Here is a 23,234-nt window from a genome sequence, read left to right on the forward strand (position 1 = left end):
GAACGAAACAAGCAGAGTCAAATGAGCGTAGGTGGTGATAGTCTGGAGGTGACCCAAAAAGGCGCTCATATGGAGTTTGATTTTGGATGACAGGACTGGGAATGCGATTAATAGTATGAACAGCATGAAGAGCAGCTTCGCCCCAAAAAGGAGCAGGAACTTTGGCAGAGAGAAGAAGAGCACGAATAGTGTGTCAAGAATATGACGAAGTTTTCGTTCGGCTCTACCATTTTGCTGAGAGGTACCTGGACAAGTTAGTTGATGAACAGTGCCATAGGAATGCAAAACAGCTTGGAAAGCATATTGAGTGTACTCAAGAGCATTATCAGATCGAAAAATTTTGATACGTTTAGAAAATTAAGTTTCAACCATTTTTGCAAAATTAGAATACACTTGCAATAATTCAGAACGATGTTTCATATTAAAGATCCAGCTATAGCGAGAGTAATCATCAACAAAGACAACAAAATATCGAGATCCACCAATACTAGAGACAGAGGAAGGTCCCCAAACATCAGAATGAATAAGGTCAAAGATATCAGTGGATATAGATTCACTAGAATTGAAAGGCAAAGCTGGTTGTTTTCCTAATTGACATGAGACACAATCAAAATTTTCTGTAGACACTGAACCTAGCAAACTCTAGAAGCCAATTGTTGTACACGGGAAGAAGATGCGTGACCAAGTCGAGCATGCCAAAGAGCAAGAGAAGGAATAGAGGGAACTGCAGCAGCTGCGGCAATAGAAACAGGAGCAACAAGTGGAAGACGAAGGTTGTCCACGGGAAACATACGCCCAACTCTGGGACCGGTCCCTAGCTCTTGTCCCGTCCTTGGATCCTGCACAATACACCCAGAATAATCAAATATGATTCGATAACCCAACTCAGCTAATTGTCCCACAGAAAACAAATTGTAAGAAAGGTCAGGAACATTAAAAACCCCAGAAACGGAGAAGTTGGAGGTTGAAACGGAACCTATATTATGACCAGACATTGTGGAACCATTTGCTGTGCGAATAGTAAGAGGGTGTGGTGCAGGTTTAAGTTCAGAAAATAAGGACGAGTGAGGTGTCATGTGATTGCAACAAGCGAGAATCCATAAGCCAAGAGGAAGGAGACATACCGAGACAAAGCTGAGAGAGAAGAGGAATAAGATGCATTACCAACCATACGAATGACATTGACGATGATGTTTTTAAGGTCATCTGTGGTCATGGTGAAAGTGCGACCTGAAGACTTAAACTGTGCAAAGACGGGAGCCATTGGTTGGACACTCTCAATGTTAGCAATAGTGGCAGAAGAACCTGAAACAGCTGATTTATTGCGCTGAAAGCAAGTCTCAATATTATGGCCAAAACGTTTGCAAAAATTGCAAAAGCGTTTACTAAATTGTCTGCGATGATTGTTGCAAAAGGAAGAAGACCTGTCCTTATTCTTCATTTAGAAGCAAAATATGCAAAAATGGATTGCAAAAATGAAATCTACGCGAAAAACTGAGTAAGGAGAACCTGGACTGCAAAAAGTCAACTCTAGAAAAGTCAACGGTCAACGGTCAACGGTCAACAGTCAACGATCAAAGTCAACGGTCAAAGTCAACGATAGCTGACGTGGCAGGCTGACGTGGCTTGCTGACGTGGCATGATGACGTGGCAGATGACGCGGCTTGGGCTGACGTCAGCAGGATCAGTATGGCGCGTGGAGGCGCGTGAGCAACGCGTGGCGGCTCGGTTCAGCGCGTGGAGGCGCGTGGGCGCGTGAACTGAAGTGCAGAAACTTCTGGCGGCGCGTGGAGATTCCGATGACTGTGAGGTTTTCACGAAAAGATAGATCAGAGCAAGACGATCTTCGTGGTACCTTCAGAAAATTTTTCGGAGCAATATTCACGGCGGTGCCGAAAAAGGCAGTGGTCTTTGCAGTGTTCGGACTCCTCAACGGCGGCTGCTGCAGGTCCGGAACCTGAGGACGATGTCTGGAAGACTCGAAGGCTCAATGGCGAAAGGCTGCGGCAGTTGTCGTGACAGCGGAAGCAATATTGAGAACGGAGTTACACCAATAAAGACAAGACTGCTAAGAAAAGGTCAGAGCAGTGGCTCTGATACCATGTTAGAAATACTGAATTGAATAGTATTGTATTTCTCACTAAAAGAATATACATGAGTGCCTCTATATAGGAGGCATATGAGTGCAGTACAAATAAATATGAGTATAGTACAAGTAAGAGTGCTAAACAAGTAAACTAGTTGGGCCTAAAGCCAACAACACTATATATGTTAACAGGGGTGAATTATGTATTAAAATACCCTTACCTCGACGCATCACAAACAAGACCCACTAACGTAAATTGCCACCCTACTTTGACTTGAAAGGACAAAGAATGGGTATTAAAAAAAAAAAAGGTTTTGTTGGTGTTTTAAAAAGCAGAAGAAATCATCTGCTTGAAAGCAAGTAAACTATTCAAAATTTCATATTTTTCCTTTAGATGTCCTTCCCATATAATTTGGTATGGTTTAATTTAAAGCATGCAAAGGGGTTTCATTTGTTTGGAACTATTAAATGATCACTTCCTTGTTTTTCCATTGGCTACAAGTTATTTCTTTTACCTTGCGCATCTACCAAAGTTCTTCCATGATTACAGATCCGAATCCAATATATACAATCCTATCCGTTAAAAATCTAGAAGCTTAGCTCTAAAGATTGGGAAATCAACAAACGATAACAGGTGAAGAATCGGAACCCATAAACCTTACGAGTGAATTCTTGAGAAGGCAAGACAACAACTAAGTTGGAATTACAAAGAGTCAATTTGCTGGGCACACTTAATTAAGTTGACATATTCAAATGTTTAAAAAACAAAAGTGGGTTTGGAAACTGATCCCCTCTCATGCTTCATCTGATACCTACAGTTAAAAGAGAGGAATGGCCGCTTGCATACCCTATTTTGCCAAAAGAAAAGAAGTCTTCGTGGGTCTTTTTTTATTTATTTATTTTTAATCAATTTGAGAACTTCCAGTCATCCTTTTGACTGGAGGATGCCTAGAGGAAAGAGAGAGCATCTTGACAAGGGAAAAAGAAAAAGAAAGATTAAAAATAATTGTTGTCGTTGTTGTTTTGCAAGGACAATTCCTGGAAAGAAAGGGTCACTCACAACTACTCTGTTTAAAGCTACTTTTGAGCAGAAGTAAAGATAAAAGAAAAGGTTGGAATTATTTTTTTGAGAGCATTGCCTAAGAACAAAAACAAATTCTAGTATAAAGCAAAAAGTTGTTCTATAAATTCGAACTGTATCAAGAAGCGTTGTTTCAAGAGGTTATTATAGAACTTCACAACAACCAATTTCTGCAATTCTCCAAATTTGTAAGTTATTACTTTTCTTGCACACATCCATGTCTTCTACTTCCCTCCTAGAAAAAAAAAATTATTCACAACGAAGGTTTTTTTTTTTTTTTGTTCTTTTAATTTATTTTACTTCAATTTGAAATTGCAATGGAACTACTTAGTGGTTCAAGATTTATCAACATATGCTACGATTTATTCCTTTCAAACAGATGGTAGCCACTAGGGTCATTAGGATATTGAACTTCTTGCATTCTTGTACTAAGAGTAAGGGAGTAGCAACACTAATTAAGAGTCTATTTGCTGAACACACTTAAGTTCTTCACATATTAAAGTTCAAAAAACAAAAGGGGTTTTGATACTGATCCCCTCATGCTTGATCTGGTAACTCCTACAGTTAAAAGAGACATGGTAGATAGTTTGAATTGGTAAAAACATTTTATAATTGATGTCAAAACTTCTTTTTATAAATGTTCTTTTCTCCCAACTCTCATTTTTAGGGATGCAAATGCTTTAGCTAAATTTGTTGCCTCTCTCAGAACCTTTAATTTGTTTGTTGTAATAAGAACTCCCTACCTGATTCTATTCAGGATGTGTGGAGGAAGGATGTAGTCTTATCATTTCAGTTAAAAATAATTGAGTTTATCCTGTGTGTATATATTTATATTACAAATAATCATTACATTTAAAAATATTTTTTGGTCATTGTTTTGCTAGGAAGATTTCTCGAAGATAAGACCAAGGTAAATAAAAAGGGGTTCAAACTTGTTAGTGGGAAATAAATACTTGCTTTCAAGAATAATCAATTTAGTTAGAGGACGTTTGGATAGCACGTCCACGTCCACGTCCAGCCCCCTTTTTTTTTTTCCAAGCGCATCTGTCACTGTTCATTGGCCATGAACAGTGATTTTAGGCCAATGAACAGTACTTTTGGCATGAACAGTACTTTTTACACGTTAAAAAATTATTTTAGTACAGTGTTTTCAGTTTTCAGTTTTCAGCAATAAGTTCTATCCAAACAGACCCTTAGTAAGAGAAAAAGAAAAGGTTCGAGAAGGCTGCTTTATTTCAAGCTAGCTTTTGAGCTTTATAACCACTACTGCAACTCCTTAAATTTGTAAATTTTCACTTTTCAGACACATCTATCTCTTTTATTTTTCTTTTCTCAAAAAATCCACGTTAAATCATATTCTTCTTTCCTAGCTAGTTATTTTACTTTCCACACACATCCTTCAAATTGTTTTTTTACTAATTTATTTTTTATCCTTATTGTGGTTCAAGATTTACCAACATATTTCCATTGGATTCAATGAGTACTCAAGGAGCCTCACTGTTGTCATCATCATCTTCTTCTTCAAGACGGTGGATATATGATGTTTTCCTTAGTTTCAGAGGTGAGGACACGCGCAATAGTTTTACTGACCATCTATATGCTTCTTTGCAACGTTCGGGTATTTCTACCTTCAGAGACAATGAAAAACTAGAGAGAGGAAAATCTATTGCACCAGAACTATTGAAAGCAATAAAAGAATCGAGATTTGCTATTGTTATTCTCTCAAGGAACTATGCATCTTCGACATGGTGCTTAGATGAACTTGTAGAGATCATTCGATGCATGAAAGAGATGGAAATGACCGTTTTACCTATATTTTATAAAGTGAACCCATCTGATGTACGAAATCAGAAGGGAACTTTTGCACAAGCTTTTGCTAAGCATGAAAAACGTTTGAAGGGGAACACAGAGAAGGTGCAAACTTGGCGAGCCGCTTTGAGTGAAGTGGCCAATCTCTCCGGGTGGCATTCACAAGATAGGTAAAGTAGTTTGACTTTTTAAAAAATGTTTCAAATAGCTCTTCCTATATATATATACCATGAATTACATCATACAATATGATGTTTTGACTATAATATATTTTATGTTAAATCCACCCACATTATACATGATAGGTAATTTATATTACTTTGAACAGAGTAAGATTTGATTTTTTTTTTTTTTAGGAAATAAGATTTGATGATTTGATCCTTTAATTTATCAAGAAATATCTCATTAAATAGTTTTAAATTTAAAGTATAGAATATGATAAGGTTAAAATTGTTAAATAAGAAGATTCAAAATAAATCTCAATCTTTGGAAGGTGGGAGAAAAAAAAAATAAGAATAATAAAAGAGTTTTTTTTAAAAAAAATTTATAGAATAATACTAAACATAATTACTAAACAATATGATTTTAGAACCCAATAGCGTAAACAATGGACAATGGATTAACATGTTGACCGTGATCAAATTTCATATAAGTTCAGAGTTAAAAAATTGATCTGTTGCAAAGATGTAAAAAGTAAAAACACTTATTTGATGTGAATATTTTTATTAATGTAAGAAAATATCATATGTTAAATCAAAATTACAAACATTTCATGTATAAGCAATAAATAAATAAATATGTGTGTGTATGTCATTATTTGGATTTTTTATTATTATTATTATTATTATTATTATTACTATTATATATATATAGCTTAGCCCCCTTGAAAAAATTTCTGACTCTGCTACTGTGTACAACCGCTACAAGTATCACCAAAATCTAAAAGCAATGAAAATGGTAAAAATCACACAAATTTGATGATGAAGTAAAAATAAAATAAAATAAATAAAAAGCCAATTCACCTCCCATTGTCGTTGCTGCAAAACTCTAGAATTCCTCTAAAAAACTTCTCAACGAATGAACTTGTTTTCAATTATCAGAACTTTGATGCTCTAAAGAAGCATTTGGATGGAAAAACTAATGAACACACTAGTATGCTTAACACCTTTTGTGGTTTTGCAATAAATCAAATTAGGCTAAAGGTTGTAAAAGCATGGGGAAGGATTTTTTGTATAGGCTTAGTGAAAGAAGGCTCCCTTTAAATAGTTTTCTAGGTCAAGGAGTAACATTATATTGAAAAATTAGGTTAAGTTGTTGGACTAGAAAAGATAGTTAACTTCTTACTAAAATCACAATTGAGAAAACTTGTTTAAGTTTGGGTCAATAGAATGTCAAGCTGAGGGTTTGTAAACTTTTTGTATGAAGTTTACTCGAACGAGTCTTCTCATGCTTGATTTCTTCAATGTTACTCCTTCACTTGATACTAAGCAAACTATTTAAATTCAACTCTCTCTAACACTTATTAAACTTAACACGGGAATTAGCCAACACAAATGTAAAACCTAACCATTACAAATAAAGTAGCAATAGAATTAAACACCGTTATTATAATTAGTCAAAATAAAATTCTATTTAAAAAAGAGCTTTAAATTTGAATTGATTAGAATTATAAACATAGTTGTGAGGGCCTTAATTTAGCCAAATAAAATTTCTTTAATAAAATAGCCACATTATGAAAAATAAAATAGCCACAGATTTTTTTTTTTTTTAAGTTGTGTTAATTATTATACGCATTGTATATGTTCCTTGTGGCTCACTACATAAGAGCCTAATATGTCGCACAAAGTGCTTATGTTATATGACTTTCTATAATAAGTATATTAAAGTTATTCATAAATATTGGTTTAAAATAAACTTTATTATCAAATCTTCAACACGTTTAAATACTATTTTAAATTATACTATTAAAGGTTCAAAGAATTTCAAGTTACTTTAATCATCTATATATCATAGTTTTTAAGTTTATGTCGTAAACTTTCTCTCAAAAAAAAAGTTTGTGTCGTTAAGGCCTTGTCTGGGAGGAGGGAATAAAATGGAAAGGAATAAAAAGAATAATTTTAGAATATTCTTTCATTCCCTTATTTGGGAGTTTTAATTTAATAGAGGGAATGAACTTCCATTCCCTTGTTTGAAAGTTTAAGTAGGAGGGAATATAATAAGTAGGAGGGAACACTCATTATTCTCTAGTTCCTTAAAACCTCAAATTTTCATTCCCCTCGAAATTGGGAGAAATAGGAGGGAATAAAATTAGATTTAATAAATTTTTTACTAAACTCCCAAAATACCCCTATATATTCAACCCTTTATTTTAAAATTGGAGATCTAATAGTAATATTGTCATAAAATGATTTCATTCCATTCCCTTCATGTTACCCCCAAACAAGATTACTTACGTTCCATTCATTTTCATTCTTTTCCATTTCTTTATTTTAAAACATCTAATTAAGGTTACTTAATTCCATTCCATTCCTTTCTTTTACTTAAATACATTCAATTTTCCCAATGTAATTTAAATTTCTCTTATCTTATTTTTGTTACCTATTTATTATTCAATTTAATGATAAAAGTGAAATGTTTATGTTTTCATAGTTAAAAAGTTACTGTGGTAGAGAGGAGATTTGAACCCTAAATGTTTTTATTGGAAACATCAAGAGTTGTTGATTGAGCTACAAAACTCTTTTAACATATAAGTGAAATATTTTCCTCCATAACATTTATAACTTTTAATGAACTTCTGCTAGTGCGCACCAATAGTATATGTAAAACTGAACATATTTTATGCATCAATAATTTGAGATGCACTTGGACTTTGTGGAGCCCTGAAAAGATGAACCATGAAAAGATTAACTAAAATTCTTGCTTCATGTACAATTTTTTATTGCATGAATAATTTGAAATGTACAGTTGCTCAAGCAATTACAAATTCTTGTGGCTGCTCTACTTAATATCATATTCTGAGAGAGAGAGAGAGAGAGAAAAAAAAAATTGTCAAACTTATATGTGGAAACAGAGCTGTCAAAAAAAAAATCTGGGTAAACTCATTATAAGTTACTTGTTGTAATAGTAGAAGTTCTACTTCGAATACTAATTTGTTGTGAAAAACATGTAAATAAAAAGGTAAGCAATACTAGACACAAATGTTAACATAATTTGATAAAATCTATGCCTACATTCAAGGGCAATACTAACCAAAAGAAAATGAAATGTTACATTCACAACAACAATTTCACAATATATCCTAGGCAATAAGTTGCAACTAGTTGCCTTTATTTTAGTGGTGGGCTTAGATTAGAACGAGTAACAACTTCCCACCTAAAATTTGTTATGAAATATTTTGAACATAGCATTACTCACAAAAAATCCCACTAACAATTATGAGAAAAAAATAACTACATTCCCAAGTCCCAATTGTCATAAAGATAAAGAAATACAAGTTATCATTTCAGCCAAAGTTGTTCTTCACCTTTTCAACATTTTATAAGACATTTATTATTTCCATATGGGCAATATTTAACTCAATTAAATGCAATGGAACACAAAGAGACCTTTGTTTTTATTTGTATATATTTTTAATATATGACATTTGCTCCTAATGATTTTTTTTTATCATCATACTAAGACACCATTTGGTTTTGGGGGTAAACAGGGAGCAAACCCAAGATCTCTTATTTGACGATAATAAACTTTACCAATTAAACTAAGTAGAACCCTAAGTAACTTTTGTTTTAAGAGAACACATTGTGTTATAAAAGCAAATCTTACATTCAAAATTTCTTTCTTTCTTTCTTTCTTCTTCTTTTTTTTTTTTTTTGGTTGACAATGGGGAAAAATTCCTGGTGTTGCTTATACTATCCTAGGTCAAAAACTTATCAGATTCCAAACCCATCCGAACATGGAAACATAGGTAGCATGAAATAAGATTTTTTTTTTTTTTTAATCCAGCTAATATTCAGATTTATAATATTGAGTATATAGTGCATATGTCTCAAATTAAACCTAGGTTTCTTAAGGAATGAAACTAAACTAAAATGATACATTCAGATTTTGCATTATAAGTTGTATATACATTTATTTGTTGGGATTTCAGTCTTAATCAACTATACTAAATGCTATATATCTGCAAAATTTTCTAATTTGGGTCTTTTCATGGGAGGTTCAAACTCACTATTTGTTATTCCCTCCTCATTGTAGGCCTGAAGTAGAAGTTATTGACAATATTGTGAAAGAGATAATAAATAAACCGAGTTATACATTCTTTGTAGCTACCGAGGGACTAGTAGGAACAAGTTCCAGAGTTGAGAAATTGATGTCACATTTAGCTCTAGAGTCAAATGGTGTTCGCATTATAGGAATTTGGGGAACAGGAGGAATGGGTAAAACAACTCTAGCAAGAGTTGTTTACAGTATGATTTCTAATCAATTTGAAGCATGTAGTTTTGTTGCTGATGTCAGGGAAGTTTGCGAAAAATATGGCATACTTCAGTTACAACAAAAACTTTTGAATGATCTTTTGATTCTAAGAGACGTGAATGTAAAAGATGTTGATAATGGAGTTTACATGATCAAGAATAGGTTACGTCACAAAAAGATTCTTCTCATTATTGATGATGTAAATGAATTAGACCAGTTGAACAAATTAGTTGCAAAGCATGATTGGTTAGGTCCAGGTAGTAGAGTTATCATAACAACAAGAGATGTGAAATTGCTAAAGACACAAAAAGTAGATGGAATATATGAGGCTGAAGTATTGACTAATGATGAAGCTTTTCATCTTTTTAATTCAAAAGCTTTTGACAAAGAGCATCCTGCTAAAGATTATCTAGAGCTATCTCAAGCCTTTGTACATTATGCTAATGGACTTCCTTTAGCCATTGAGATGTTGGGTTCCCTTCTGAACGGAAAAAGTACTTCTGAATGGAAAAGTGTATTAGATAGGCTTAGAGAATTTCCTGAAAGAAAAATTCTCAATGTACTTCAAATAAGTTTTGATGGACTACATGAAACAGAGCAGGAAATTTTCTTGAATATTGCATGCTTCTTTAATCATAAAAATCAAGAAACTGTTATTCCAATATTAGATTGTCTTGAGCTTTACCCTAAAATTGGATTAAGTACTCTTATTGAAAAATCCCTCATCAAGTTGGAAGACAATCAATTGTGGATGCATGATTTACTCCAAGAAATGGGTCAAGATATAGTCCGTCAAAAGTGCCCAAAAGACCAACCTGAGAAGCGTAGTAGATTGTGGTTGTATAAAGATATTGACAATGTGTTGACAAATAATACGGTAAGCGCTTATTGATAGAACCCAAGAATATACCTAATTAATTCAACATAGTTTAACATAAAGTAGTTTTGGTAATTATACATTTTACAATTCACTAATCCACTTTGTTCATGATTATTAGGGAACAGAAGCAATTCAAGGCATCGTCTTAACATTTCTAAGAACAGAAGGGGCACACTGGAATCGTGAATCATTTTCAAAGATGAATCGTTTGAAACTCCTTATAATTGAAGATTCTCACCTCATGTATGATCCCAAATATCTTCCTAATGACTTAAGATTTCTTAATTGGCGTGGATACCCTTCAAAAAATTTGCCAACAAGTTTCCTACCAAATAAGTTGATTGAACTTCACCTGTGTTTTAGCAACATTGAACGACTTTGGACAGACACAAAGGTAATAATTACCCTTCTACAATTTTTCTTTCAATAGTTTCATTAAACTATAAGATTTTTTAAGCTAAAAATTATTTTGTCTATGGCTTTTTGCAGTCTTCGGAGATGTTGAAAAAGCTTACTGTTCTTAATCTAAAAGGTTGTAAAAATCTCAAAAGTCTTCCAAGAAAATTTGAGATAGAGTCTCTAAAGATCCTTATTCTTTCTGATTGCTCAAAAATAAATACAATTCCAGAATTTGGGGAGAATATGGGACGTGTAACAGAGCTTCACTTTGATGGCACTGCTATTACAAAACTACCCACATCAATTGGGAATTTGAGTGGCCTTGCTTCATTGAATGTAAGGGATTGTAAAAATCTTATGTCTCTTCCTAGCACATTTTTTAATATGACGTGGCTTAAAGATCTCAATCTTTGCGGCTGCTCAAAACTACTAGAGAACTTGGGGCGTGGTGAAAGTGTTGATGTGAACGGACAGATGCCTTCTTCTAGTGCTATTTTTGAAACTTTAAAAAAAATAGCTTTTGGTGGATTTCAGCTTCTCCCTTTTAATCCAATGTCGAGAAGTTCCGAATCCATGGGCTTGCAATTGTCTTCTCTATTTGGTTTGTCTTCTTTGAGGGAATTGAATTTAAGTAATTGCAATCTCAAGGAAATCCCCAATGATATTGCCTGCTTATTCTCTTTACAAAAATTAAATCTAAGTGGAAATAATTTTGGTTGCCTTCCGGAAAGCATTGCTCAACTATCTATTCTGGAAAGATTGACCGTGAATAATTGCACAAGTCTTCAATCCTTTCCAAAGCTTCCTTTAAATATAGGTTATATTGTTGGATATGGTTGCTCCTTATTGGAAACGGTACCAGATCTGTTGAGACCAAATTCTTCATTTGAGCCAAATCTCTTCCTTTCAAATTGCAGCAAACTGACTGGCAATCAACAATTCATTGACTTGTTTTTTTCAGTAATTAAAAAGTCCACTCAGGTCTCTCTCTCTCTCTCTCTCTCTCTCTCTCTCTCTCTCTCTCTCTCTCTCTCTCTCTCAAAGTTCTAAGCGTCATGCTTTGTATGTTTCAGGGACTCTCTCCTAACTATCATGGGGAAAGATATGATGTTGTTTTTCCTGGAAGTGAAATTCCAGAGTGGTTTAGCCATCAATGTATGGGGAATGACGTGAATATAATGGAACCTTTTTCTCATTTGTGTAATGATTGGATTGGGATTGCTGTTTGCATTGTAGTTTTTCCTCTTCCACATCATCAAATTCGTAACGAACGAGTTTTCTACAAATTGAGTGCCAATGGAAAAGATATGCCTTTTGGTCTAGGCATAAGCATTATCGATAGACTTGTTGCTGTATCGGATCATATTTGGCTGTCGTATGTGCTTCCTCAACACTTCTTGGGGAAGGGTGAAAAATCATTGTGGGAATATGATGCTAATGGATTCCGTGAGATTGGAATTGAAATTAGAAACAGTGCTTCATGCTTGGTGAAGAAATGCGGGTTGCGTGTGGTATACAAGAAAGACATTGAAGATCTCAACCGTAATGTAGTTCAGTGTAGCAACAACAGCATCATTCCTTATGAGGGCTTGAAAGAGTCCCTGAATTTATGGCCCATGTTAAATATTGTGAGGAGTGAAGTCAGTACAAGGAATGTGGTGAAGAGCTAAGCAATTACATGTAAGTCATTGCATTATCATTTTCTCTTCAGTGTACATTTATTAATGGATTGCCCACCTTATGTTTGATTAGAGTTGTCAATGAGACTCCTAGCTGTTTGACTATAATGAATAAAGAATGGCAAGAAATTCCTTTTAAATGCAGAAGAATATATCTGCTTAAAACAAGTAAACATCAAAATTGGTAGGTTTTGGTTGCCAAACATACTACTTTATTGTTCTATCTCTTGTTGTTTTCTTCCAAAAAACAAATACTGAATAATAGATAGTATTGAATAGTAATATTTTTAAATGACCTTAGAAAATTCATCTTACACCTGATCATCCCATGTGACGCTTCTGCGAAGGCATGGGTGAGACCTGCATATTATCTGAATCTCATCTAAATTTGACAAATCTTTTTCCTCTGTATTTTGTTGGTTATATTTTTCTTTCTTTTCTTTTGTGTTTCCCCCTGTTACATTTTTATTGAATTGATGCTACACCTTTATAAATATCCAATTATATGCATATGGTTCCAATTTTATTAGATTTCCCCAAAGGGATGTTCAATGAAATTGCTTAGGTTCTCTGAAAGTTGTGGCAATTGTCCTAGTCAAAGATACTTTCGGAGGGAATTCTATATTCGTTTGAAAACTCTATAGCCATAATGATGCTGAGAGAATTTTCCTAATTCCTGTTTGTGTTGCTCACAAGCTCATAAAGCTTCATTCCAAGTAAGTATGGGTCTTATTTTGTTGAAAAAGGAAAATGGATGTTGCATACCAGGAATTGTAGAAACCAAGCTGGTAGGTCTTCTATTGATCTTACCGGCACAACCTTAATTGAAAAGGCATCCGAGGACTTATGTCCTTTGTGTCCTAGAAGCTGAAAGCTTAGACCAGATTTCCCCCCCCCCCCCCCCCCTTGTCATGTAGAGAAATCTAGCTGGTTTGATCTGTCCATTAGAACGGATTTCATTCAGCATTACTTGATTCAGGCTTGGATGAAGAGCTGTATGAAGGGCATCAGGGGCCATTGTTAGAACTTCAAAGTACTTTTTTTTGTCTTTTGTCTCTAATTTATGGTCTATTTGGACTTATAGGAGCAAGGCAACAGTGAATAAAGAACCTTTGTCTGCCACTATTGTGGTCAAAGTATTGTAAAATTACTTTTTGTTGTCATTGGTAACTAACAGTTCAAAAACAAAGAAAAGCCTCCACAGCAGCATAATAAGCAAGTCCACACCTTTAGAGAGTGTTCCAACTGGCAACCAACCATGTTGGATGAGAGCTACAAGGGTAAGAGAAGGAAAGGCAATCCAGTTTCTTTTTGTAAAAATAGAGGTCCATATCTGTGGCTGGTTGTTTTAGCTGGGTTGTTAAAGATCCTATTGTGAGAACAGCTTTATTGGCTTTTTTTTATGAAGGATTGTTGAAGATTCAGCTTTGGGATTTCTCTTTGTTAGTATTCTTGGAAGCAACAAAGACGTGGCAGAGTTACCTGATAGAGAGGCTGTGGTGATGGACATTCAGCAATTTGCAAATGTTTGGGATTGACAGGTAGACGGACGTTTTAGCAGAGCTTTGATCTCTAGCAACCATTGCCCCTAAGTCTTTATGAACATTAGTTTGGATAACAAACAGAGAACTCCTACTCTTTTTATATTGTGCTATTTTGACACCTTTGTTTCAATTTACCAAAAAAGGAATGGCAAGAAAAGGTTTTTGTTGGTGTTTTAAAGGCAGTAGAAATCATGTGCTGTAAAGCAAGTAAAGATCAAAACTGGAAAGCTTTTACTGCCTAAGGTATTATTAATTTATTGTTTTGTCCCATGTTTTCCATTCAAAATTATGCATATGGGTTGTCCTCAATTTAGAATTCCATAAGCACAAGCTGATTGGTAAGAAAAGGTATGACAAATTGACAGGTAATTCAAAATGAATAAACTAGAATTCTAATTCTTATATTTTTCCTTGTTGTCCATTACGTATAACTTGGCTTGCTTTAATTTGAAGTATGAAAAAGGGGTATTATTTGTTTGGAACTATTAAAATGCTTTCTTATTTCTTCTTGTCATCTAGAAATCTAGTTTGGTTAGATCTGTCCATAACTAATGTGGTCGTGTATAGTAATAGTTTGATTTCTGTTAATGTCACATATAAATGCTTGTTGATGTTGATGGTCCTCTTCCTTCATTGGTGGAGCTCCTCCGTCGACGAGTGGTCTCATATTCCATTGCCTTGTGGAGCAGCATTGCTGCCTTTATTTATCAAAAAAAAAACGAAGTAATCGTTTGATTTCTATGTGCAGGTTAGCTAACAGTTCAGATTAAAGCCTTGACAGTGGAAAATAAGTCCAGACGTTTATAGAGGAGTCTTCCAAATGGCAACCAATCCTGAAATGGAGAGGGGATTCAATTTTTTTTTTTTTTTTTTTTTGTAAAAATAGAGATAGATGTATGGTCATGGCTGTTGTTTCAGCTGGGCCGTTAAGGATTCTATATTTCTATGAAAGCAGCTGTTTTGTATTTGTGTGAAGGAGCAAGGATTGTTGAAGCTGCAAGACAAGCCTGCAAGCCTTGGGATTTCTCTCTGTTAGTATTCTTAGAAGTAATGTCTTCTCATAAACTATATTACACTACAAAAATTAGTTGTCATGTTCAAATTGATATAAAAAAAAAAAATCGAAGTTTTTTGGAGAGAATTAGTTCCATGTATCTTTTAGAACTTTGCTTGCAGATGTCATATTAGTCAATCAAGATTATCTACCTTTCTAAAAAAAATTAAAAATTCTTATCTAGTTGAATAATTTTCGGTCAAAATTTGAACACTTGAACTCCTACTTTATTTATATAATTGAGTTATTAACTTTATTGAAAACACTAAGTTGTAATGAACAACTGAATGCTTGCCTCTAACATGATCATGATTATAGAAAACAATGGAAGAATACATGAAAATCATGTAGAAATACTGGATTATCTTGGCCCTTACCATTAGGGGTTCTTATTGATAAATCTCTTGTAAAAGTTAATGACGATGGTTAGTGGATGCATGATTTACAACATGAAATGACAAGAACATAGTTTATCAAGAGTTCCCTAAAGAGTTTTTTTTTTTTTTTTTTTTTTATCCTACCCTAAAGAGTTTGGAAAGCATAGTAGATTGTGGTTATATATTTGTAGACATTAATAATGTTCTTACAAAAAATATACTTAGAGGTTATCTTCAAAACTTGAGCAACGTACCATTTTATATAGTTCAATAGACTTGGAACGGTTTTGGTAATCTTAAAATTTGCAATTCATTAATCCTTTTATTCACGACTATGAACAAAAGAAATTAAAGATATAGCCTTAAAGTTGCTTGAACTAAAATAGGCATATTAGAATCCTGAGAGTCCTTTTAAAAAAAATATCATCTTAAATTGCTCATAATTGGTAATGTTCACTTATGTGGCGTTTGGTACGGAATAATGTTTTAGGATTCTTAGAAATGTTTAAAGATTCTCATATTTGGTTGCAAATCACGCTTGGAAATCAGATACCAACGGAATCTGGATTCCCCCCTTAAACCCCTCTCAATAGGAATGTGGATTCTCTTTAAAACAGGTGGGAATCCAGATTCTTAAGTTTAAAGAAAATTGTATTTTTTATAAATTGACAATTCTAACCATTTTTCTCTGTTATTTAAGCAATTAAGATACAATATAAAGCAAATTATTATGGATTAAACTCTTTTAAAAATTATTATTAAGAATAAAAACATTTGAGAATTTAAATAGTTATTTTTGTATTATACTTGTCATTTTGAAATGTTAGACTATAATTTTAATGAATTTGTCATAATTAATAGTTTATATTTGGTTTTTCATTATTTATTTAGAGGATTTTTTTTTTTAAAGACTTGGTAGTTAACATTCAAATCTAAGGATAGAATGAGAAAAATAAATAATTTATTTAAGATTCCTTGGAATAAACAAAATATTATTGTAGGGGTATTGGGCCCAGTAATTTATGAAGGACGGCCCAACGAGGTCTTTTGGGCTAGAAACCCAAATCCGAAAACATCAAAATGATCGTGGAGTATTTAAGTGTCCCATACCGTCCGAGGAGTAGATTTGTCCTCGGAATGTTAAGCCGAGGATACACAGTATACGTGGAGGACAGTAGAAAGAGCGGTGGAATGTCTGAAGTAAAGCTGCTACCACCGCCCATATATTAAAGACTCTGTAATTGATACGCTGACAGAATAGATGGAAGGATGGGACCTAAGCATAGAGCTTGGAACTTGGTCCCAAAATCCCAGCGGGCTTTAGGGAAGAATGGATGGGACAAGTATCCAAAAATCAGGGTTGCAACCATAAAGTGGAAGATGATGAAGAGAAGAGGAGGAGTATAAATAGGAGGGAAGGCATACGAAGCAAGGGGAGGACTTTGGGAGTAGAAGAGATAGAGTCAATAGTAAATGATAATCAACACTTGTATCCAAACTTGAGAAATATTATTATAAACCATCCTCGGAAACAATCCGAGGACGATTTCTCAGTCTTACTCTTTGCAAACGATTCTTTGTTTTGTTCCATTGGGCCCAAAGCCCGTTCTTTTTGTAATTGTCTAAACCATCCTTGAAATCTAAATTACAAACCCATCATCTACAAATTCATTGTGAAGAAAGGCCTTTCAAGCCCATTTCCTCCCAGTCGTGGTTTGGGAATTTGAATTGTGTCCTTACAATTGGCGCCGTCTGTGGGGATTTAGTCTTTAGGGAAGTTTAGGACATCATGGTAGGATCAGAACCACAACGCAGCGCGGAGTCCGTGGGCTCCCAGCGTGAGGATCACTCCTTACATCCTGATCATGGAGAGAACCGAGAAGGAAGTGTACATACTACACACACCATCAGAAGTGCAAGTCATTCGCAAGGAGGAAGCAGAGTTCCTTACGAAAGAAATGCCAGGGCCATGCAGAAGGAGATTGACGGCCTAAGGAGGAGATTGCGTCACGAAAGGAGAAGGAGAACTCCTCCAGTCTCTGACCCCTCTTCGGAGGGATCCGAGGATGACAATTACGGGCGGAGATCCAGAACTCCCCCAGGTGAATATGTCTCTTCCGAGGAAGACAATCTGCATGGGAGGCGTGGCAGAGACTACCCCCCTAGGGGCTTAGGAAATGACGCAATGGGAAGAGCGTTACACCAAATCTCCAGGTCATCCTTCGCGCGCAGATTGGAAGAGGGGAGGTTACCTCGGCGCTTCACACAACCGGCCTTCACTCTTTACAATGGTCGGACGGATCCTGTGGAGCACGTAAGCCATTTCAGCCAGAGAATGGCAGTGCATTCCAGGAATGAAACTTTGTTATGCAAGATTTTTCCTTCTAGCCTAGGGCCCGTAGCCATGAGATGGTTTGACGGCTTAAGGGCAGGCTCCATTGATTCTTTCAAAGAGCTTACTAGGGCATTTGGTTCTCGCTTCATCACGTGCAGTAGAGTTCCTCGTCCATTGGATTCTTTATTATCCATGGCCATGAGGGAAGGGGAAACCCTGAAAACATATTCGGACCGGTATTGGGAAATGTTCAACGAAATTGACGGAGACTTTGACGATGTAGCAATAAGGACCTTCAAGGTCGGCCTACCAACGGAGCATGACTTGAGGAAATCCTTAACGAAGAAACCTGTCAGAAGCGTACGTCGACTGATGGATCGCATCGACGAGTATAAAAGGGTTGAGGAGGATCAGCAGCAAGGAAAGGGCAAGGCGAAGGTTATCCCACAAGAAAGGAGGGATTTCAGGTCGGACCGATACAACAACAATAGGCCTGCGCGGGATTTTTCCAGGCAGGCTGGTCACATACCCCCACAAGTGGTCAACACCGTCTTCAGGGAGCCGGTGCAGCAGCTGTTGGAGAAAATAAGGCATGAGCCTTTTTTCAAATGGCCAAATAAAATGGCAGGGGACCCTTTGAGACGCAACCAAAATCTCCACTGCCATTATCACCAGGAGAGAGGTCATACCACCGAGGACTGTCGCACTTTGTGGAATCATCTGGAACAATTGGTTAAAGAGGGAAAGCTGAAGCAGTTTCTGTACCAACCCAACGGGCGAGGAAACCAATCAGGAGTGGCAAACCACGACGGTCCTTTATCCAGACCTCCTCTAGGTACTATCAATGTCATTTTTGCAGCACCTGGTAGGACTGGCTCAGCTCCTTTCAGGGTAATGTCAGTTGCTCAAACATTGGCCGAGGAGTCACGGGATCAGCCGAAGAGGATTAAGGCAAGTATCCTGCCAGTCCTAAGTTTCTCTGAAGAGGACAAGATGGGGACCATCCAGCCTCATGATGACGCCTTAGTGGTAACCCTCAGAATAGGGAACTATGATGTAAGGAGGGTAATGGTTGATCAAGGTAGTGGTGCAGATATCATGTACCCTGACCTATTTAGAGGCTTGAAGTTAAGAGTTGAAGATCTTATGCCATATAACTCACCCTTGATAAGCTTCGAAGGGAGAGCTGTCGTTCCAAAGGGACAGATTAGACTGCCGGTGCAATCAGGTCCGGAGGTGGTAGACGTAGATTTCATCGTGGTCGATGCTTATTCTCCCTATACAGCTATTGTGGCAAGACCTTGGCTGCATGCGTTAGGGGCTGTTTCCTCAACCTTGCATGTCAAAGTCAAATTTCATTCTGGAGACCAGGTGGTGGAGTTACTTGGGAGTCAGTCTGTGGCTCGACAGTGTGTCACGGCTGCAATTCTGCGTCGACCAGAACCAGACTCCTCGGCCTCGGCTAACGGAGAGACATAGCAATCAAAGTCTCTTCACACAGCCGAGGTAGATGAAGCGGTATGTGAAGAATTGGAAAAAATTCTCATAGACAATGATCCTGAGAAATTCTTCCAGGTTGGAGTTCAAATGCCGCAGGAAGAGAAGACAGAGCTGATTTTACTTTTAAAGAAAAATATGGATGTATTTGCTTGGAACGCGTATGAGGCCCCTGGAGTTGATCCGAACTTCATATGTCATCATTTAAAGGTCAATCCAACTGTAGTGCCGAGGAGGCAACCACCTCGGAGGTCCTCCAAAGAACATTCCGAGGCCGTAAAAGAGGAAGTGCTCAAACTCAAAGAGGCAGGGGCTATCAAAGAAGTGTTTTATCCTGAATGGTTAGCCCATACTGTGGTGGTGAAAAAGAAGAATGGGAAGTGGAGAGTTTGTGTAGATTTCACAGATTTAAACAAAGCTTGCCCAAAGGACTCATTCCCGATGCCTCGGATTGATCAATTGGTTGACGCTACTGTTGGACATCCTCGGATGAGTTTTCTTGACGCTTTCCAAGGTTACCACCAGATACCTTTAGCCGTTGAGGACCAGGAGAAGACTGCATTCGTCACTCCGACAGGGAATTATCACTATAAGGTAATGCCCTTTGGTTTGAAAAACGCAAGGGCTACCTACCAAAGGATGATGACGAGAATGTTTGAGGCACAGCTAGGGAAAACTATTGAGGTTTACGTGGATGACATGGTGGTAAAGAGTAAAGAAGTTTCTGCACATCTAGAAGATCTGAGCAACACTTTTCAGAAGCTGAGAGAATATAAATTGCGGCTCAATGCCTCTAAATGCTCTTTCGGTGTAGGATCGGGCAAGTTTCTAGGATATATGGTGACTCACCGGGGAATTGAAGTGAATCCTGCTCAGGTTAAGGCAATAAACAGCTTACACCCACCTCGGAATCCTAAAGAAGTGCAAAGACTAACAGGTATGACTGCTGCTCTCAACCGATTTATATCCCGGTCCGCGGACAGATGCAGACCTTTCTTTCAATTATTAAATAAATGGAAAGGTTTTGAATGGACCGAGGAGTGCGCAGTGGCTTTCCAACAGCTAAAAGAATATCTCTCGCGACCACCGGTTATGTCTCGACCAGAAGTGGATGAAATTCTGTTTGCATATATTGCGGTGGCCAACCATGCAGTTAGTTTGGTTCTTATCCGAGATGACAATAACATCCAGAGACCGGTTTATTATGTAAGTAAATCTCTGCACGAGGCCGAGCTGAGTTATTTACCACTGGAGAAAGCTATCTTGGCGGTGGTACATGCTACACGAAGACTTCCCCATTACTTCCAGTCTCATACAGTTGTTGTTCTTACACAACTCCCTCTTAAATCAATTCTGCGAAGTGCAGATTATATGGGAAGAATTGCCAAATGGGGAACTGTCCTAGGAGCTTTCGATATCAAGTATATGCCTCGCACCTCTATAAAGGGACAGGTCATCGCGGACCTTGTGGCAGAATTTGCTGAGCCTTCGTTAGAAGACTATCAAGAAGGCATGGGTAAAAAATCAGTAGGCATGATTTCGTGTGAAGGGCCTCCATTATGGAAAGTCCATGTTGATGGAGCAGCAAATCAGAGGGGGTCGGGTATAGGACTAGTTTTGATATCCCCAGAGGGAATTACTTTTGAGAAATCTTTGAGATTAGGATTCTCGGCCACCAACAACGAAGCAGAGTATGAGGCCGTCCTCGCAGGGATGAGCATGGTTCAAAAAATGGGAGGAAAGACGGTGCAAATGTTCTCGGATTCACTATTGGTGGTAGGCCAAGTAGAAGGGAAGCTAGAAGCAAGGGATTCCAGAATGCGAGAGTACCTAACCCAGGTCAGGTATATGCAATCTAAATTTGAGTCTTTTTTACTATTGCATGTATCCAGATGTGGCAATACCCATGCCGACTCATTAGCCACGCTCGCAACGTCCTCGGCCCAAAGTCTACCACGAATTATCCTTGTTGAAGATCTGCTGAAACCCACTGGGACGGACGGTAACTCCACTCAAATTCTCCAAATTAGGACTGGGCCTAGTTGGATGGATCAAATAGTAACATTTCTCAGAAATGACATCCTGCCTGGAGAAAAGACTGAAGCAGATAAAGTTCGCAGGAAAGCCACTCGTTTTTGGTTATCCGAGGACCAGAAATTGTACAAACGTTCCTTTTCCGGACCATATTTGTTATGTATACACCCCGAGGCAACGGAGCTACTTTTGGAAGAGTTACACGAAGGGATTTGTGGAAGTCACACAGGGGGAAGGTCTTTGGCTCACAGAGCCCTCACTCAGGGCTATTGGTGGCCAAATATGCAGAGAGAAGCGCAAGATTATGCAAAGAAGTGCGACCAATGTCAAAGGTTCGCTCCAAATATACATCAACCAGGGGGAGTCCTGAATCCTCTATCTAGCCCATGGCCTTTTGCTCAATGGGGCTTGGACATTGTTGGACCCTTCCCCAAAGCAACAGGAAACAGGCGGTGGCTTCTCGTGGGAACAGATTATTTCACCAAATGGGTTGAAGCTGAGCCATTATCAAATATCAGGGACATGGAAGCAAAAAAGTTTGTATGGAAGAATATCGTTACTAGGTTCGGCATCCCTCATACTCTCATTTCAGATAACGGTTTACAATTTGATAGCAAAGCCTTTCGGAAATACTGCTGTGATCTGGGCATTACGAACAGATATTCCACTCCGGCTTATCCCCAAGGAAATGGGCAGGCCGAGGCTGTCAACAAAGTAATAGTGAGCGGACTCAAAAAGAGGTTGGGTGACGCCAAGGGGAAGTGGGTGGAAGAACTGCCACATGTCTTGTGGACGTATCGAACTACACCACGAAGATCCACAGGTGAAACACCTTTCGCCATGACTTATGGAGCCGAGGCAGTAATACCATTAGAAACTGGGTTCCCAACCCTGAAGAAAAGCTCTTTCATTTCAGATAGCAATGATGATCTATTAATGAGAAACTTGGACTTAGTTGAGGAACGACGAGAAAACGCCATGGTTCAACTAGCTTATTATCAACATAAGCTCAAGCAGGGATATGATTCTCATGTGAAACTTCGACCTCTTGGACCTGGTGACTTAGTGTTAAGGAAAGTTTTGGGTACGACGAAGAATCCTGCGTGGGGAAAATTGGGGCCCAACTGGGAAGGACCCTATCGTATTACTTCGGTCGCAGGAATAGGGGCCTACAATCTGGAAGATTTGGACGAACGTGTTGTACAACGTCCCTGGAATGTAAATAATCTACGAAGGTACTATTATTAAATAAAAGGCACTTCGGCCGTTCTTTGTTGTAAACTACATTATATTCGTTATCTTCGTTCGTCTAAGTATCAAGCTGAAACTTGGTATGCCTGGATCCTCGGACCACATACCTCGTCTAAATTGATATTCTTTACTAAGTGTTAAACAGAACCTAAGTTACGTCTGGTCCTCGGATCATCTACTTTGGGAAAATTAACATTTTAAATTTATTCGTCTAAGTATCAAGCTGAAACTTGGTATGCCTGGATCCTCGGACCACATACCTCGTCTAAATTGATATTCTTTACTAAGTGTTAAACAGAACCCAAGTTACGTCTGGTCCTCAGATCATCTACTTTGGGAAAATTAACATTTTAAATTTATTCGTCTAAGTATCAAGCTGAAACTTGGTATGCCTGGATCCTCGGACCACATACCTCGTCTAAATTGATATTCTTTACTAAGTGTTAAACAGAACCTAAGTTACGTCTGGTCCTCGGATCATCTACTTTGGGAAAATTAACATTTTAAATTTATTCCTCTAAGTATCAAGCTGAAACTTGGTATGCCTGGATCCTCGGACCACATACCTCGTCTAAATTGATACTTTTTACTAAGTGTTAAACAGAACCTAAGTTACGTCTGGTCCTCGGATCATCTACTTTGGGAAAATTAACATTTTAAATTTACTCGTCTAAATTGATACTCTTTACTAAGTGTTAAACAGATCCTAAGTTACGTCTGGTCCTCGGATCATCTACT

At 37.1% G+C, this 23,234-nt stretch overlaps 2 protein-coding genes across 4 annotated transcripts in view; both read left to right on the forward strand.

Annotated features, from left to right (window-relative positions):
* LOC142619924 (uncharacterized) overlaps window positions 1-23,234 on the forward strand; it is a 100,701-nt gene that overhangs the window by 66,329 nt on the left and 11,138 nt on the right. The gene's annotated exons all lie outside the window — the stretch shown is intronic.
* On the forward strand, window positions 3,128-15,086 carry LOC142621307 (TMV resistance protein N-like). The gene is made up of 9 exons (XM_075794624.1): window positions 3,128-3,355; window positions 4,616-5,146; window positions 9,228-10,323; window positions 10,445-10,720; window positions 10,816-11,706; window positions 11,799-12,405; window positions 13,489-13,684; window positions 13,813-14,191; window positions 14,697-15,086. The coding sequence occupies exons 2-6, from the start codon at window positions 4,644-4,646 to the stop codon at window positions 12,393-12,395; spliced, it is 3,363 nt and encodes a 1,120-aa protein (XP_075650739.1). The 5' UTR covers window positions 3,128-3,355; window positions 4,616-4,643; the 3' UTR covers window positions 12,396-12,405; window positions 13,489-13,684; window positions 13,813-14,191; window positions 14,697-15,086.

Source organism: Castanea sativa, chromosome 12, assembly GCF_040712315.1.
Source record: "Castanea sativa cultivar Marrone di Chiusa Pesio chromosome 12, ASM4071231v1".
NCBI lineage: Eukaryota > Viridiplantae > Streptophyta > Magnoliopsida > Fagales > Fagaceae > Castanea > Castanea sativa.

Coding starts and splice junctions, on each gene's coding strand:
- LOC142621307 (XM_075794624.1), top strand. CDS start 4,644: ATGAGTACTCAAGGAGCCTCACTGTTGTCATCATCATCTTCTTCTTCA. Junction 5,147..9,227: donor GGGTGGCATTCACAAGATAG/GTAAAGTAGTTT, acceptor TCCTCATTGTAG/GCCTGAAGTAGAAGTTATTG. Junction 10,324..10,444: donor ATGTGTTGACAAATAATACG/GTAAGCGCTTAT, acceptor CATGATTATTAG/GGAACAGAAGCAATTCAAGG.